We start from the raw sequence: 13,178 nt of genomic DNA on the forward strand, positions 1-13,178 counted from the left end.
GGGATCGGGCAGTGTTTCGTTCTGCTGTGCATGGGGTCGCTATGAGTCGGAAATGACTCGACGGCACTTAACAACAACAACAACAACAGAAAATTCTTTAACTGTTGTCCCCTCTGCATTCTCTATTCTTGTCCTTTTGAATTCCTAAAGAAAACATCTGACCTCATTTTTTGCTCACTGCATCTCTTAACCTTTCATACTTCCCATTTATCTCTGCTGCATTCTGGGTAATTTCTTTAGATTTATCTTCCATTTGAGTAATTTTCTCTTCATGTGGGTCTAATCTACCAGTTTAGCCTGTCTATTGACTGTACTTTTCATTTCTAGTTCTATTCCAACTGCAAATGGTCTTTTAACATAGCATCTTATTTTCTCATATTACTTGCTCTTTTGTATATTTAATAATTTTATGCATATTTTTAGAGGTGCTTTATTTGAATTTCTTTCTCAACTAGAAAGGCAACACAGTAATTTTCCCTGCTCCTCAATGTGTATATTCTTTCTCCTTTCTAGTTTATTTTGTAATTTGGTTGAAAGTTTATAGAGCAAATTGGTTTTCCATTCAACAATTCATACACATTTTGTTTTCTAATATTCATTGCAATCCCTACAATGTAACAGCACTCTTCCTACTTCTTTCCTATGTTTATTATTTCTATTTACTTTCTTTCCTATCCCTTCCTGCCTTCTGGATTTTGTTCCTTGGAAAATGCTGGCTTTTGATTTCATATGGTTGATTGTTCTAGAAAGTGCGTATTTCCCTGGTCTTACTGTTCACCCTACAGGCCTATCATTTGGCTGAAAGTTGAGCCCTGGTGATGAGTTCAGTTGCAAGCTTGAAGGGTTTCTAAGGGCCATAATCTTGGGGGTTTCACAGTCTCTATCAGACTGTAAGCCTGGTTTTTTTGTTTGTTTGTTTTTTATGATTTTAAATTTTGTTCCACATTTTCCTCCCACTCTATCTAGGACCTCCTATTGAACCCTTTCAGAGTGGTCAGCAGTAGTAGCCAGCACTGCTAGAGTTCTGATCTCAAAGAGTTATGGAGGCTGAGGTTCATGTGGACCATTAGTCCTTTAAAAGACTAATTGTTTTCTGTGTGTTTGATTTTCTTTGCTTTCTTTTGCTCTGGATGAGGAGAAACTTATTATGTATTGCCTTTCCCTTTGACCCAAGTTAATAGTTGGCACCTTAGGTGCCTGCTCACAAACTTTTAAGTCCTCAGTCACTATTCACCAAAGTAGGATGCAGAACTTTGTCTTTGTGGACTACATTATGCCACTTGACCTCCTTAGTGTACCCCAAGCCTATGGTCCTGAGTCTTCAGGCCCAGTGACTCATTTCCCTCATTTGGTTATGGTCATAACCTTACCCCCTGTATGCCCTATTATATTCATGGATATATTTGCAACATATGTAAATACATATGTGGAAATATCTGTCAAACCTGTGTATTCATGGTGTAGTCCCGTTCACTTGCCCACATCATTCAGCTTGAATGTTTATCTCTGTATCTACTCTTAGATTATTGTTATTACTGTTCTTGCAGGATTGTGTATATAACAGCATTTACCTCTGTTGCCTTGTGCTCCTCCTAGTGTCTTTGTCTTGATCATCTTGTGCTGACCTCCCGTTACTGTATGTTGCCTTTTTCTTCACTCAAGTTAACATGTGTCTACCCTCCAGTTAGTGATTTACCCTCCCTTTTTTGACTTTTTACAGTAGTGGTTGTGGGTGGTAGTTATTCCTTATGATGAGACTGGCAATCAACTCCATGGTAGGATCTACCACAAGCAGTTGAGTAGCTGCCTTTGGGATGTGGTCTGCTTCCTGTATCTAAGGAGAAGCCTTGGGAATGGCCTCTAGCCTATGGCATGCTTGGACCCTGCATGTACCCATGTCGTCCTTCAGCAGGCTGCTATGTTCTGCTGACCTGGGGACTGACAATGGACTTAAGTTAATGGCCTGCCCTTTGGTTTGGTAACATCAGGACTGTGCCTTTTTACTTGTCAAGCTTAGGGCTTCTCAGCCTCAGCAGCCAGCAGCTGTCTGAGTGAAGAAATGCCTCTAGCTCCAGTGGACCCCAAGGTTGAGGGGCTTTCACCCAGCCCCTAGAGCCTGGCACTTGGAACTTGGACTTAAAGCCTCCAAATTGTAAGAATAAACTCCTGTTTGTTAAGGCCATCCTATTTCTGGTATATTTCTTGTCAGAGTGGCAGAACAGTGGTCTCATACAATTTTTATCCTTTTGTGATTGACTGACTTCACTCAGCATAATGTCCTTTGGATTTATCCATGTTATGAGGTTTTTTATAGATTTGTTGTTATTCTTTAACACTGCATAGTATTCCATTGTGTATATGTATCATAGTTTGTTTACCCATCCATCCATTAATGGGCACTTAGGTTGCTATCCATCTTTTTGCTATTTTGAATGATGCTGGATGAACGTGGGTATACATACTTATTTTTATTTTATTTATTTTTGTTTACATACTTATTTTATATTCTATTCCTGATCATTTCATTGTCTGAAATTCTAGAAGGTCTAATCTTACTGTATTTCTTCAAACAATGTCATAGGTTGTTTTTTCATTGTTCTGTGACTCAGGACTGTGAATTCATGTTCAGCTGGGTCATTACTTATGGGAATCTTTTGTTACCTGGATTGGAGTTGGGGGCTTCTCAAGAAGTTCTGCCTTGGCTTATTCTGGAAGTCCCAGGGGTATCACTACCCAGGGCCTCTCTAAATATTAGTTGGTAGTTCACAGATCACTCACATAGTGTAAACTTTAGTCCCAAGGTTATGTGAGAGAAGGCTCATGGTTGGGAATTCTCAGGGGAAAACTTTTTTATTACCCTCATCCAGATCTAAGATGATCATCTGCCTTCATTGGTGGCTTTTTCTCCTGTTCCACCCTTTCACTGAAGATATGGTCCATCTAAGGTTTCATTTGCATGAAGGTCTCACCTCTGGTCCCAGGTAGATATTACAACCCAAGCCCCCTGGGTACCAACATTGGCAACACTCCTAGGACAGAGGAAACATTGACTGTCTTTCATGCTCTGGATTTTCCTTTTTGTGTTTTATGCAAAGAAATGTATTTAAAAGGATGTTATTTTTTCTCCAGTGTTTCTAGGTGGTTTGTAGCAAAGAGCATGTTTAGATTATGTAGTCTGCCATATTGCCAGAAATGGAAGCAGAGTACATGTCTTGGGTTTGAATCCCAGCTTATGCTGGTAGGAAGTCACTTCTTTATGAGCTTTAGTTTTTCTGTCTGTAAGGTGGGAATGATGGTCATGAAGATTAAATAAATTAACATATATGAACATATATATATATGTAAGTACCATGCCTACCACATGGCCCCCCCATTTCGATCTTTGTCAAGGTGCTCTTGGTGGAAAATTTCCCCAAAAGAAATTCAAATTGGTGTAAGCCAAAAAAGAGAATTGAGTGCCTCACATAAACTAAAAGTTCAGGCGTGCCTGGATCCAGAGGCTCAGATGTTATTAGGAAGATCTTTCTGCATCTCTTGATTCTTGCTTCCTGCATGTTGGCTTCATTGTCCCCTAGGCTCACCCCTTGTGAAGGCAAAGATGGCCTCCAGCGGTTCCAGACTTAAATTCTACCAGTTTAGCCACTCCAGCAGGAAGGAGAGTTCCTTATTCCCAATAACTTCAACAGCAATTTCAGGATGAACCAGTCTCCTGGGCCAGGTGGATTGACTGCTGTGACTGTCCTGACCTGGCCATGTTCCCCTCTCTGGAGACAGGGGTGGTAGCATCTTCCTCACTGAAAACATCATTTGAGAATGGAGGGGGTGGTGTTTCCCAAAGGCAAGCGGGGAGGACAGTACTGGGAGGGACAGAAAACAGCTGCCCACCATCTCTCCTGTCTCTCCTCATGGCTAGTATTCCCCAGCCAACTGCAGGTGCACATGATCCTGCAGCTCTGTCCTGTGCTCGGGGACCACACGTACTCTGCCCGTGTGAGCACTGTCTTGGGCCAGCGCTTTCTACTGCCAGCTGAGAGCACCAAGCCCCAAAAACAGGTACCTAAGTCCACCTGTTTGCTGCCTTCTGGGGGGAGTGGGGGCAACAGGAAGTTATATAGCCTGGGACTGGCAGCAGCCCTCTTGGCCTTCAAGGCTGTCTATAGCTCCTGTCTTGCTGTGTGGCCCTAGATAAGTGCCACCCCCTCCCTTGGGCCTCATTCTGCCTATGAGTTCAATAAGGAAATTGAACTGGCTGATTTATAAAGGCCCCTCTAAGTCTGCCACTCTTTGAGTCTATTTAGTACAAAAGGTAAAAGAGGGGGGTGTGTGTGTGTGTGTGTGTGTGTTTTAAGGTAACTCTATCTGCTGTAACAAGAGTAATACCAAAGTACCAGAGACTTAACCCAGTAACTTCTACTTCATGTTAAATCTAATTAGTGGAGTAGAGATGGGGGACTGTGGTCCAGGCAGTCACTCAGGGATCCAGGCTGTTGATATCAGCCAGCAGGTGAAGTGAGATAGTACATGTTCATGTAGATTTCTTTATATACTTCCATTCATATTCCATGGGCTATAACTCAAATCATGTGGCCTCACCAGATTGTAAGAGGCTGGGAAATGTAGTTTAGCTGTATGCCCAGGAGGAAACTGATTTGATTTTGTTGTTCAGTCTCTTCCACAGTATGAGTGTGCAGGTATGGTGGCGGGCACAGGCACATGTGCATGTGTGTGTGTGTGTATAGAGGAAATGAATATAACTCCATACCAGGGAGGCAGGGAAGAACAACTTGCCTCCCCCATTTCAGTTAGAGCAGAGTACTCAGCTTGTTGGAACATATGTGGCTGTATACTGACATGCCTCTCCCACCTTTAGGTCCTGGATGAAGCCCTCCTCAGACGCCTCCGCCTGACCCCCTCCCAGGCTGCACAGCTGCCCTTGCATCTCCACCTGCATTGTCTTCTCATTCCAGGTCCTGGGCCCCAGGAGGCCCCCATAGAGCTCCTGGCACCCTTTCCCCCTTATTTCTCAAGGACCCTACAGTGCCTGGGACTCCACCAACAGCAGTCATCCCTTTGTTCCTGATGTTCACTGGAAGGCAGAGGGGTGCAGCCGGGTCCAAGGAAAATGAGATTGGTGTTTAGCATGGAATAAGGCCATGGTTTATGATGTTGGCTTCTAGGGGCAGACAGGCCTTGGTAAGCCACTTGCTGTGTGTTGCTGGGCAAGTGACTTCAGCTCTGTAGACTTGAGATAATAAAAGTACCTATCTCATGGTATTGTTTTGAGGATTTGCTAAGAAAGTAAATGCTTATCATGGATCATGATTTCTGGTAAGTTGAATATGTGGTCTTTTTATTTGGCTGTTTCTAACCCCATCCTGACTCAAAGGAGACTGGTTAGATCTTTTTATGGAAAAAAAAATAGTGAAATATATCAAACATACAGAGGAGTACATAAAACACATTTCTGTGTTTTAAAGAATAATTATAAAATGACACCTATATACCTACTATTTGGGCCAAGGAATCGAAGCATCACTCTCCTTCCTTGGCCCCACATTGGAACTGACGTGCTCTGCTGCTGACCAACGGGTTAGAGGTTTGAGTCTACCCATAGGCACCTAGGAAGAAAGCCTGGCAATCTAATTCTAAATAATCACCCATTGAAAACTCTGATGCACATGGGAATGGAATCAACTCCATGGCCACTGTTTTTTTTGTTGTTGTTGTTTAAATCTCCTTCAGGAAGCTTGAGAAAATCCTCATACCTCTCACTATTCTACACCTCAGAGGTTCTGGTTTAATTAGTTTGGGGTAGAGACCCTGGCATTGGTCATTGTTAAAAGCTCCCCAAGGGCTTCTGTTCAGTCTAGGTTGAAAACCACAGCTCTAACTTGGAATAATTATTTCCTTGTTTTTTTTTTTTTTAAAGTTTACTATATACATATGTATCCCTAAACAATATATTGCATTTTGCCTGTTTTTGAAGTTTCCATAAATGGATTCATGCTGTATATATTCTTTTGTGATTTGTTTTTGCTTCATATTGTGAAATGCATTGTATTGCATGTAGCTTATATTGCAGTGTTTGACTATTCCAGTTTATCCATTCTACCATTAATGGTCATTGGGTTGTTACCAACAATGCTGCTGTGAACCTGTCTGTACATGTTTCCTGGTTCAGTTTTGCAAGAATTTCTGGATCAGAGTATATGTATCTTCAGATTGACTTGTATATTAGTTTCCTGTGGCTGCCATAACTACTTATAAACTTGGTGGCTTAAAACAACAGAAATTGATTCTCACAGTTCTGGAGGCCCAAAGTCTCAAATCAAGGTTTTAGCAGGACCACTCCTTCCAAAGCTTCTAAGGGAAAATCCTTCCTTGTCTCTTGCAGTTTCTGGTGGTTTGTGACTGCATCACCCCAATCTCTGCCTCTGTCTTCAGTGTCCTTCTTTGTGTCTGTCTTGTCTTAACTTGTAGAAAGACACTTCTCATTGGATTTGGGGCCTACCCAAATAACCCAGGATGATCTCATCTCAAGATCTTTAATTACATATGCAAAGACGCTTTTTTCAAACAAGGTCACATTCACAGGTTCCAGGTGGATATATCTTTTGGGGAACTACCACACAACCCAATACAGGTAAGAAATACCAAATTTTTCACATGAATGGGCCTGCTGGCTGTCATTTTTAGTGGACTTTGGTCCACTGCTGAAGAAAAGACAAGCCCACTTCTCCTGGATAAAGGGTCTCCTCTTTGTGTCATGTTGTAAGTATTCCTGTGTCCATTAGATCTCATTCTGTCCTTTCCTCCTTTTCACTGCCATGTTACCTTAGGGCAAGCCTTGTTTCTTCTCTCAGACTCAGTTTCCTCATCTGTAAAATTGAGACTTACTCCTCATCCCCACCTAAGGATCAGAGGTACCAGGGGAGACAGAGACAGGAAGCCTCATGTCTCTGTCACTGGGTGAGAATTCTGGACTTTGCTCCACAGAGGAGTTGCTCATGGCTTCTAGTTCTCTAGGATGATGGCACACTAGTACAGGCTCCCGCGCCACCCTGTCCTCTTTGCCCTCCAATTGAAATGGAGCCAACCCCATACTACTTCACTTGCTCCTTTTTATTTGACCCTGAATCCAGGGCAGGGGCAGTGGGAACCGAAGCAGGGGCTTTTCTAGCCTCGCATCCCCCATGCCCCCCAGCCTGTGGTGTGCACCAGTAAGGGGTAGGGGTTCTGGGAGGCTCAGCCCCTCCTTGAGGCAGGCCTCAGCCTTGGGTTTGTTGCAGAGTCTGGCCTTGAACTTGCCTTTGGCCTTGACCTTCCTATGGGAAATAGAAAGTGCTCCAACTTCAAAGGACAGAGGCCACAAGGCGCTTCCAGGACAGGGACCACGAAGACTCTGGAGAACAACAGCCTCAGTGTGAAAGGAGGGAGAATGGGAAGAGATGATCAGGAAATCTGCCCACAAAGGGGGTTCCCAGGGGTACAAGCCCTTCTCTTGGGGTTCAGCCAGCTTGGGAACTGCCCTCTGACTGTGCCCTCCAGCCCTGACCCCAGTGCTCAGCCTTATCTGCTGGTGTGCAAGTCACAGTTGGAGGCCCACCTTGCTTAATCTCTCACTGGGTGCTGGCCTCAGTGCAGGCTTAGGTGAGAGGGCAATCAAAACCTTGGCTGTAGGTAGAGTCATCAAGGCTTTGCCTGTGGTCGACAGGGCCCGAGAGCCCACCAGTTTGTTGTGCTGCAGTCTGTGGGCCCGACCCTGGGGTCGGAATACACAGGAAGAAGGCAGACGGGCCTTGGTGTAGAGGCTGGGGAAGCGGTAAGGGGCTGTGGGAGCAAGGGAGGCTGTGAGGGCAGGCCTGGGAAGAGCCCAAGGCTGGCCAGCTTCTGTGAAAAGTGCAAGCTCAGGGCCCAGTGGAATGGGGATGGGGTGAGGGCAGCTGGAGCCCTCCCAGTTCCTCCTCCAGAGGCCTTGGGAAGAACACAGGGTTTGGAATCCAACAGACCTGGGTCTGCATCTCAGCTCTGCCCCTTCTGAGCTGTGCAACCTCAGGCAACTTCCTTAAACTTCCTGATTCCTCGGCTGGAAAATGGGGATAAGAGCACCTACCTGTCTAGGTTGTTGTGAGGACTAAAGGAGCTGATTAGGTAGCGACCCAGTGTAAACTGTAAAGTGTTGTACAAATACTAGTTCCTATCCGCCACTCCTCGGAAGGAAGGTTGGGCAATCCTACTTCCGTAGTGATACTGCCTCGGAAACCCAAGGAGGGGTCGCTATGAGTCGGGGCTGACTTGATGGCACATAACAACAACAACAACAACAATCCTCCAGAGGCGACTTTGCATGGAGGCAAAGGCAGAATACTGCAGCATCAAACGCTTGGGCTCTGGAGAGAGAGCAACCTGGAGTTGAATCCTGGTACCTTTGAAATAAGTCTAACTGCCTCAGAGGAGCCTACATTGAAGGAGCCTCGTTTGGTTGCATATTTTTAAAAATACTTAGGACATGATTCCTGCTTGCTGGGTGGTTCTTGGGTGGGGGTAGGAGACAGATGCAGGTCGTTGGCAAGGTCTTGGACTACAGTAGGAAATTGCCTTGGGACACTGAAGCGTACAGGGGGCAGTGGTCTTACCCTGGGCCTGGGGGTTCTTCAGACTCAGTGGCAATCTGTTCAAGGGGTGAGGTTGCCTGTCCCCACTAGCAAAGGTCATGGTGAAAATGCAGCCCTTCCTGGTGCCAGGGGGATCCCATTTCCAGAGATTGGGGCGGCCTAGGGCTGGGGCCCTTTTCGCCTTGCCTTTCTTCCCCTTTCCAGGGGCTGAGGTGGAAGCAGTGGAGTCAGGCTTTTCAGTGTGCCCCAGGCTTCTGGCCCCAGCAACCTTCCTAGAAGGTGACCTGTGGATGAGGTCCCCGGAGTCCTTGCCTTCCCCAGAGTCTCGTTGGGTCAGCAGGTGAGGGAGTGCTGGGCGGATGGCCATCCTCCGGTGACACATCACTGTGGGCTTCTTGATGGTGGAGCCCTCTACCAGGAGCCGGATACCCACATACTGGGGCACTTCCACGGCAGGCTGTGGGGAAGATGAGGAGAGAAGGCCCTTTCAGACAGGACCAGTGCAGAGAAGGATGGAATTAAGTTCTGCGGCATCTGGTCAGGAGACATTTCTGATCTAAAAAATAGGTCTTCTAACAGGTCTGGTCCTGGAGGCCTGACTTTGTATCTAGAGGGTTTGGAGCTGTCAGATGATGGCACCAGGGATTGGTAACCCAGAGAGGGGGGAGGCCTAGCCATGCCCCCACTAGCAACCATCCACTCCATTGCCACCCCATCATCACATGGCCCCACGCTGCAGGCCTCTGCTCATGAACAGTTTCCTGAGGTGAGACAATCAGATTCTCTGCAAAGAGAATGTGAGTTAAGACCCCACATAGTTAAGAGCCTTGGACCCTGTCTAAAGCCTCCCACAGACCCAAGTTATGTAAGAGCAGAAACTAAGGGCTTTAAAAGTAGTCTGTGAAGAAGATAAAAGTAGCAAATAGCAGAGGGAGGCAGAGAAAAGGGCTCAGGGCTCAGGAGAAGAGCTCCCTTACAGTTCTGAGTTCCCAGTAACCCACACTGTACTTCCTACAGCTGGGCACCAGAAGAGTCCCCTAGTTCTTGCTAACAATCCTCCTTTAACTGTGAGCTAGTTTGAGGCATTTCTGTGCCATCAAAGGATCCTGATACAACTCTATCTAAATATCAGAATCATGGAGAAGTTGTTAAAAAAAAAAAAAAATACAGATATCAGAGTTTCCAAATAGCCCCAGTTGATAAGGAAAAGCTCGTCTTAAAAGAGGAGTCCTGGCTGGTAAATGTAGAAGGAACTATATAATTAGAAATTTACCATTTTGCAACTGTAATAAAATAGGCAAGAATCAACACTGGTGTCAAAACAGGTGAAAAGGATGACAGGGAGTGTGTAATTTGCACACAGCCAAAGCATCACCTTACAACTGAATTGCAAAGGGAAGGGTGTAGCTTACAATGGAGACATTTGGTAGCCACCACCTTAAAACCACAGTCAGACTTAGCATCACCCATCATGAGGCCCTCTGATCATATGTGCCTCATGATGCCGTCCGTCCGTATGAGGTACCTATCACCACCTCTGAAGCATCTGTGCCAAAAAGTGTTTAACCTGAGCCTCATCAAGCTTTTTGACCTAACTCTGAGTTTACAGGACATTGAGATGACAGAAGAACAAATAAGACAACACCACAAAGAAACAATCAGATAAATCCAGAATGTGGGGCAGTTCTACAAAACCACCAGCCTGGTCTCTTCAAAAGGGGAAAAAAAGGTGGTAGGACTGTTGTGGATTAAAAGAGATTAAAGAGACAAAACCACCAATGTGAGGCGTGAATCTTGATTAGATTTTGGGTTAGGAAAAAAAAAAAAAAGTTACAAAAGACATTTTTTTATAAAAAAAAAAAAAGTTGTTTGCTAACCCTATACACGGTCATGGGCACATTTTGGGGCAACCAAAGAAAGCTAGCAAATGCAGACATGTAGTGCATCCCCAAGCCAGACATTATGACTCAATGTCCAGAGGCAGGGCCTCCAGACATCCACACTTTAAGAAAGCCTCCCAGGCGATTCCAGCCTGTGAACCAGCATTATGGGAACTACGGCACTGCAGTATTAATTACCTTTCCCCTTGGCTCTGTCTTATTTTCCAGTCCTTGTATTTCCTCCATTGCATTTTTTGAAGCCAAAATGCCAACATATCAATTTAAAATATGATCAGTCTATGACAAAGACCAGGACACTTGGGTCATGTGATTAGTGCATTCTCTCCCTTGTACCCAAACTTTGAGGAAAGCTGAATCCTAAACTAAAGCTACATTCTTTAAAGTTTAAAGAATTAAACTGCCACAAGAAATTGTTGTCACAGGGCTCACTTTTAAAATAGGTTTTATGATTGATTTCTTCCCCTATATTTCATTTATTTTGTTGTTAAGAATATATACAGCAAAACATATACCAATTCAACAGTTTCCACATGTACAATTTAGTGACATTGACTACATTCTTCAAGTTGTGCAACCCTTTTATTACCCTCTTAGAAATTTCTGAGTTGTTTCTCCCTCATTAATGTAACTCCCTGTCCCCTAAGGTTCCTATTTAATCTTTCAAATTGCTGTGTCAATTTGATCCTATATAGATATGTAGTTCTTAATAGAGCACAGTGCTGAAGGCAGACCTTTTCCCTAGTTAAGCTAAACTATTGCTTGGTTTTAAGACTTCAGGGGATACTTTTGGTTGAATGTTTAAAGATTATCTCTGGGCAATAGTTCCAGGGGTTCTTTCAACCTCCATGGTGCCATAAAGTCTAGAGTCCATGAGAAGTTGAAATTCTGCTCTGCATTTTCCCACTTGTGACCAGAATTCTTCTATGGACTCTTTGATCAAAATATTCAGTAATCATAGCTGGGCACCATCCAGTTCTTCTGATCTCATGGCAAAGGAGGCAGTTGTTCATGGACGCAATTAGCCACACATTTCCATATCCTCAGCCTATTCCTGACTCTCCTTCATCCTCTGTTGCTCCAGATGAATAGAGACTCATTGCTGTGCCTTGGGTGGCCACTTGCAAGCTTTTAAGACCCCAGGCACTATACAAAGAACTAGGAGGTAGAACAGAAGCATTAAACACATTATTAGGCCAATTTACTGGATGTCCCATGAAACCATGACCCTGAACCTCCAAACCAAGGAACCAAATCCCATGAGGCATTTGGTTGTACATAAGCAGCCTTGGCAGCTGCTTTTTTCCTTTTCTTTTTGTCATTGTCATTTTTTATTTGTCATTCATGGTTAAGGTTGTGTGTCAACTTGGCTGGGCCACAGTTCTCAGGGGTTTGGTAATTATGATGTGGTCATAATACCATGATAAGTTCTAATATAATGTGATCATCTCCATGATGAGATCTGCTCATAGCAAATCTGCTATGAGCATATCTCCCTTTCAAAGGGAGTTTTCTTGGGAGTGTGGCCCACTTGCAATATATATGGACATTCTGGCAAAGCTCTCTGGGTTTTTGCTCAATCTGGATCCTGCATCATCATGATCTGACCTCTGGTTCTTTGGACTTGAAGTAACAGCCTGCCAATTTTGGGATTATTGCCTTCATAGCCTGTGAGCCAGAAGCCTGCCATCTTACCTGCCAATCTTGGGTTTGTCAGCCTCCACAGCCAGCAGCCTGCTGTATCTTGGGTTCATCAGCCCCTGCAGCTATGTGAGTCAGGAGAAGCCTCCAGCTTGATGGACTTGCCAGCTTCTACAACTGTGTGAGTCATTTCCTTATGATAAATACCTCTCTCTAACAAAAAAATAAAATAAAAAAACACCCCAAACTCACTGCCATCAAGTTGATTCTGACTCATAATGACCCCATTGGATTTCCAAGGCTATAAATTTTTATGGAAGATTCCCATCTTTCTTCCATGGAACAGCTGGTCAGTTTGAACCAATGACTTTTTTGTTTTGTTTTGGTTAACAGCCAAATGCCTTAACCATTACACCACAAGAGCTTTTTTTTTTTCTCTCTCTCTCTGAGCTTCACTGCTTTTGCTTCTCAAGAGAACCCAGCTTAAGACAATATCCACCACACAACTTTTGCCAATTTTACTTTTTACAGGTGTACAACTTACTGACAGAAATTACAATAATAGGCTGTGCAACTCAACCCTTAATCAGTGCGATTTTTCCATCACTGTTAACCTCCCTTTTCCCACTCCCTCTAGCCCCTGGTAACCACTAATAAACTCTGCTCTCTATATGTTTTCCTTTTCTTATCTTTTTAATATAAATGAAGTCATACAATATTTGTCCTTTTGTTACTAGCTTATTTCACTCAACATAATGTGTTCAAGCTCCATCCATATTACAGCATGTATCAAGACTTCATTTCTAAGTAGTATTCCCTTGTATATGTACCACATTTTGTTTATCCATTCATCTGTTGATGAACGTTTAGGTTGCTTCCACCTTTTGGCTATTGTGAATAGCGCTGCAATGAACAAAGGTGTACAAATCTCTTTTTGAGTCTCTGCTTTTAAGTCTTTTGGATATTGTTTTAGATTAGGTTCTCTAGAGAAACACAAAAAACCAGCAAAGTATATATATATATA

The 13,178-nt window shown here is 43.9% G+C and overlaps 2 protein-coding genes across 2 annotated transcripts in view; one reads left to right on the top strand and one right to left on the bottom strand.

Annotated features, from left to right (window-relative positions):
• The window catches only part of RPUSD3 (RNA pseudouridine synthase D3), a 12,094-nt gene extending 7,014 nt beyond the window's left edge, over positions 1-5,080 (top strand). Inside the window, exons 8-9 of the mRNA XM_007945863.1 lie at positions 3,914-4,053; positions 4,871-5,080. Coding sequence (XP_007944054.1) covers positions 3,914-4,053; positions 4,871-5,080 — 350 coding nt within the window. The remainder of the gene's footprint in view (positions 1-3,913; positions 4,054-4,870) is intronic.
• A 2,609-nt stretch (positions 5,081-7,689) lies between these two features.
• LOC103201194 (tubulin monoglycylase TTLL3) overlaps positions 7,690-13,178 on the bottom strand; it is a 40,890-nt gene continuing 35,401 nt past the window's right edge. Inside the window, exons 10-12 of the mRNA XM_042781655.1 lie at positions 8,802-9,072; positions 8,010-8,086; positions 7,690-7,830 (exon numbers count right to left, since the gene is read on the bottom strand). Of these exons, the coding sequence (XP_042637589.1) occupies positions 7,690-7,830; positions 8,010-8,086; positions 8,802-9,072 (489 nt within the window). The remainder of the gene's footprint in view (positions 7,831-8,009; positions 8,087-8,801; positions 9,073-13,178) is intronic.

Source organism: Orycteropus afer, unplaced genomic scaffold (genome assembly GCF_000298275.1).
Source record: "Orycteropus afer afer isolate SDZICR_OR568_19922 unplaced genomic scaffold, OryAfe1.0 scaffold00144, whole genome shotgun sequence".
NCBI classification, from domain to species: domain Eukaryota; kingdom Metazoa; phylum Chordata; class Mammalia; order Tubulidentata; family Orycteropodidae; genus Orycteropus; species Orycteropus afer.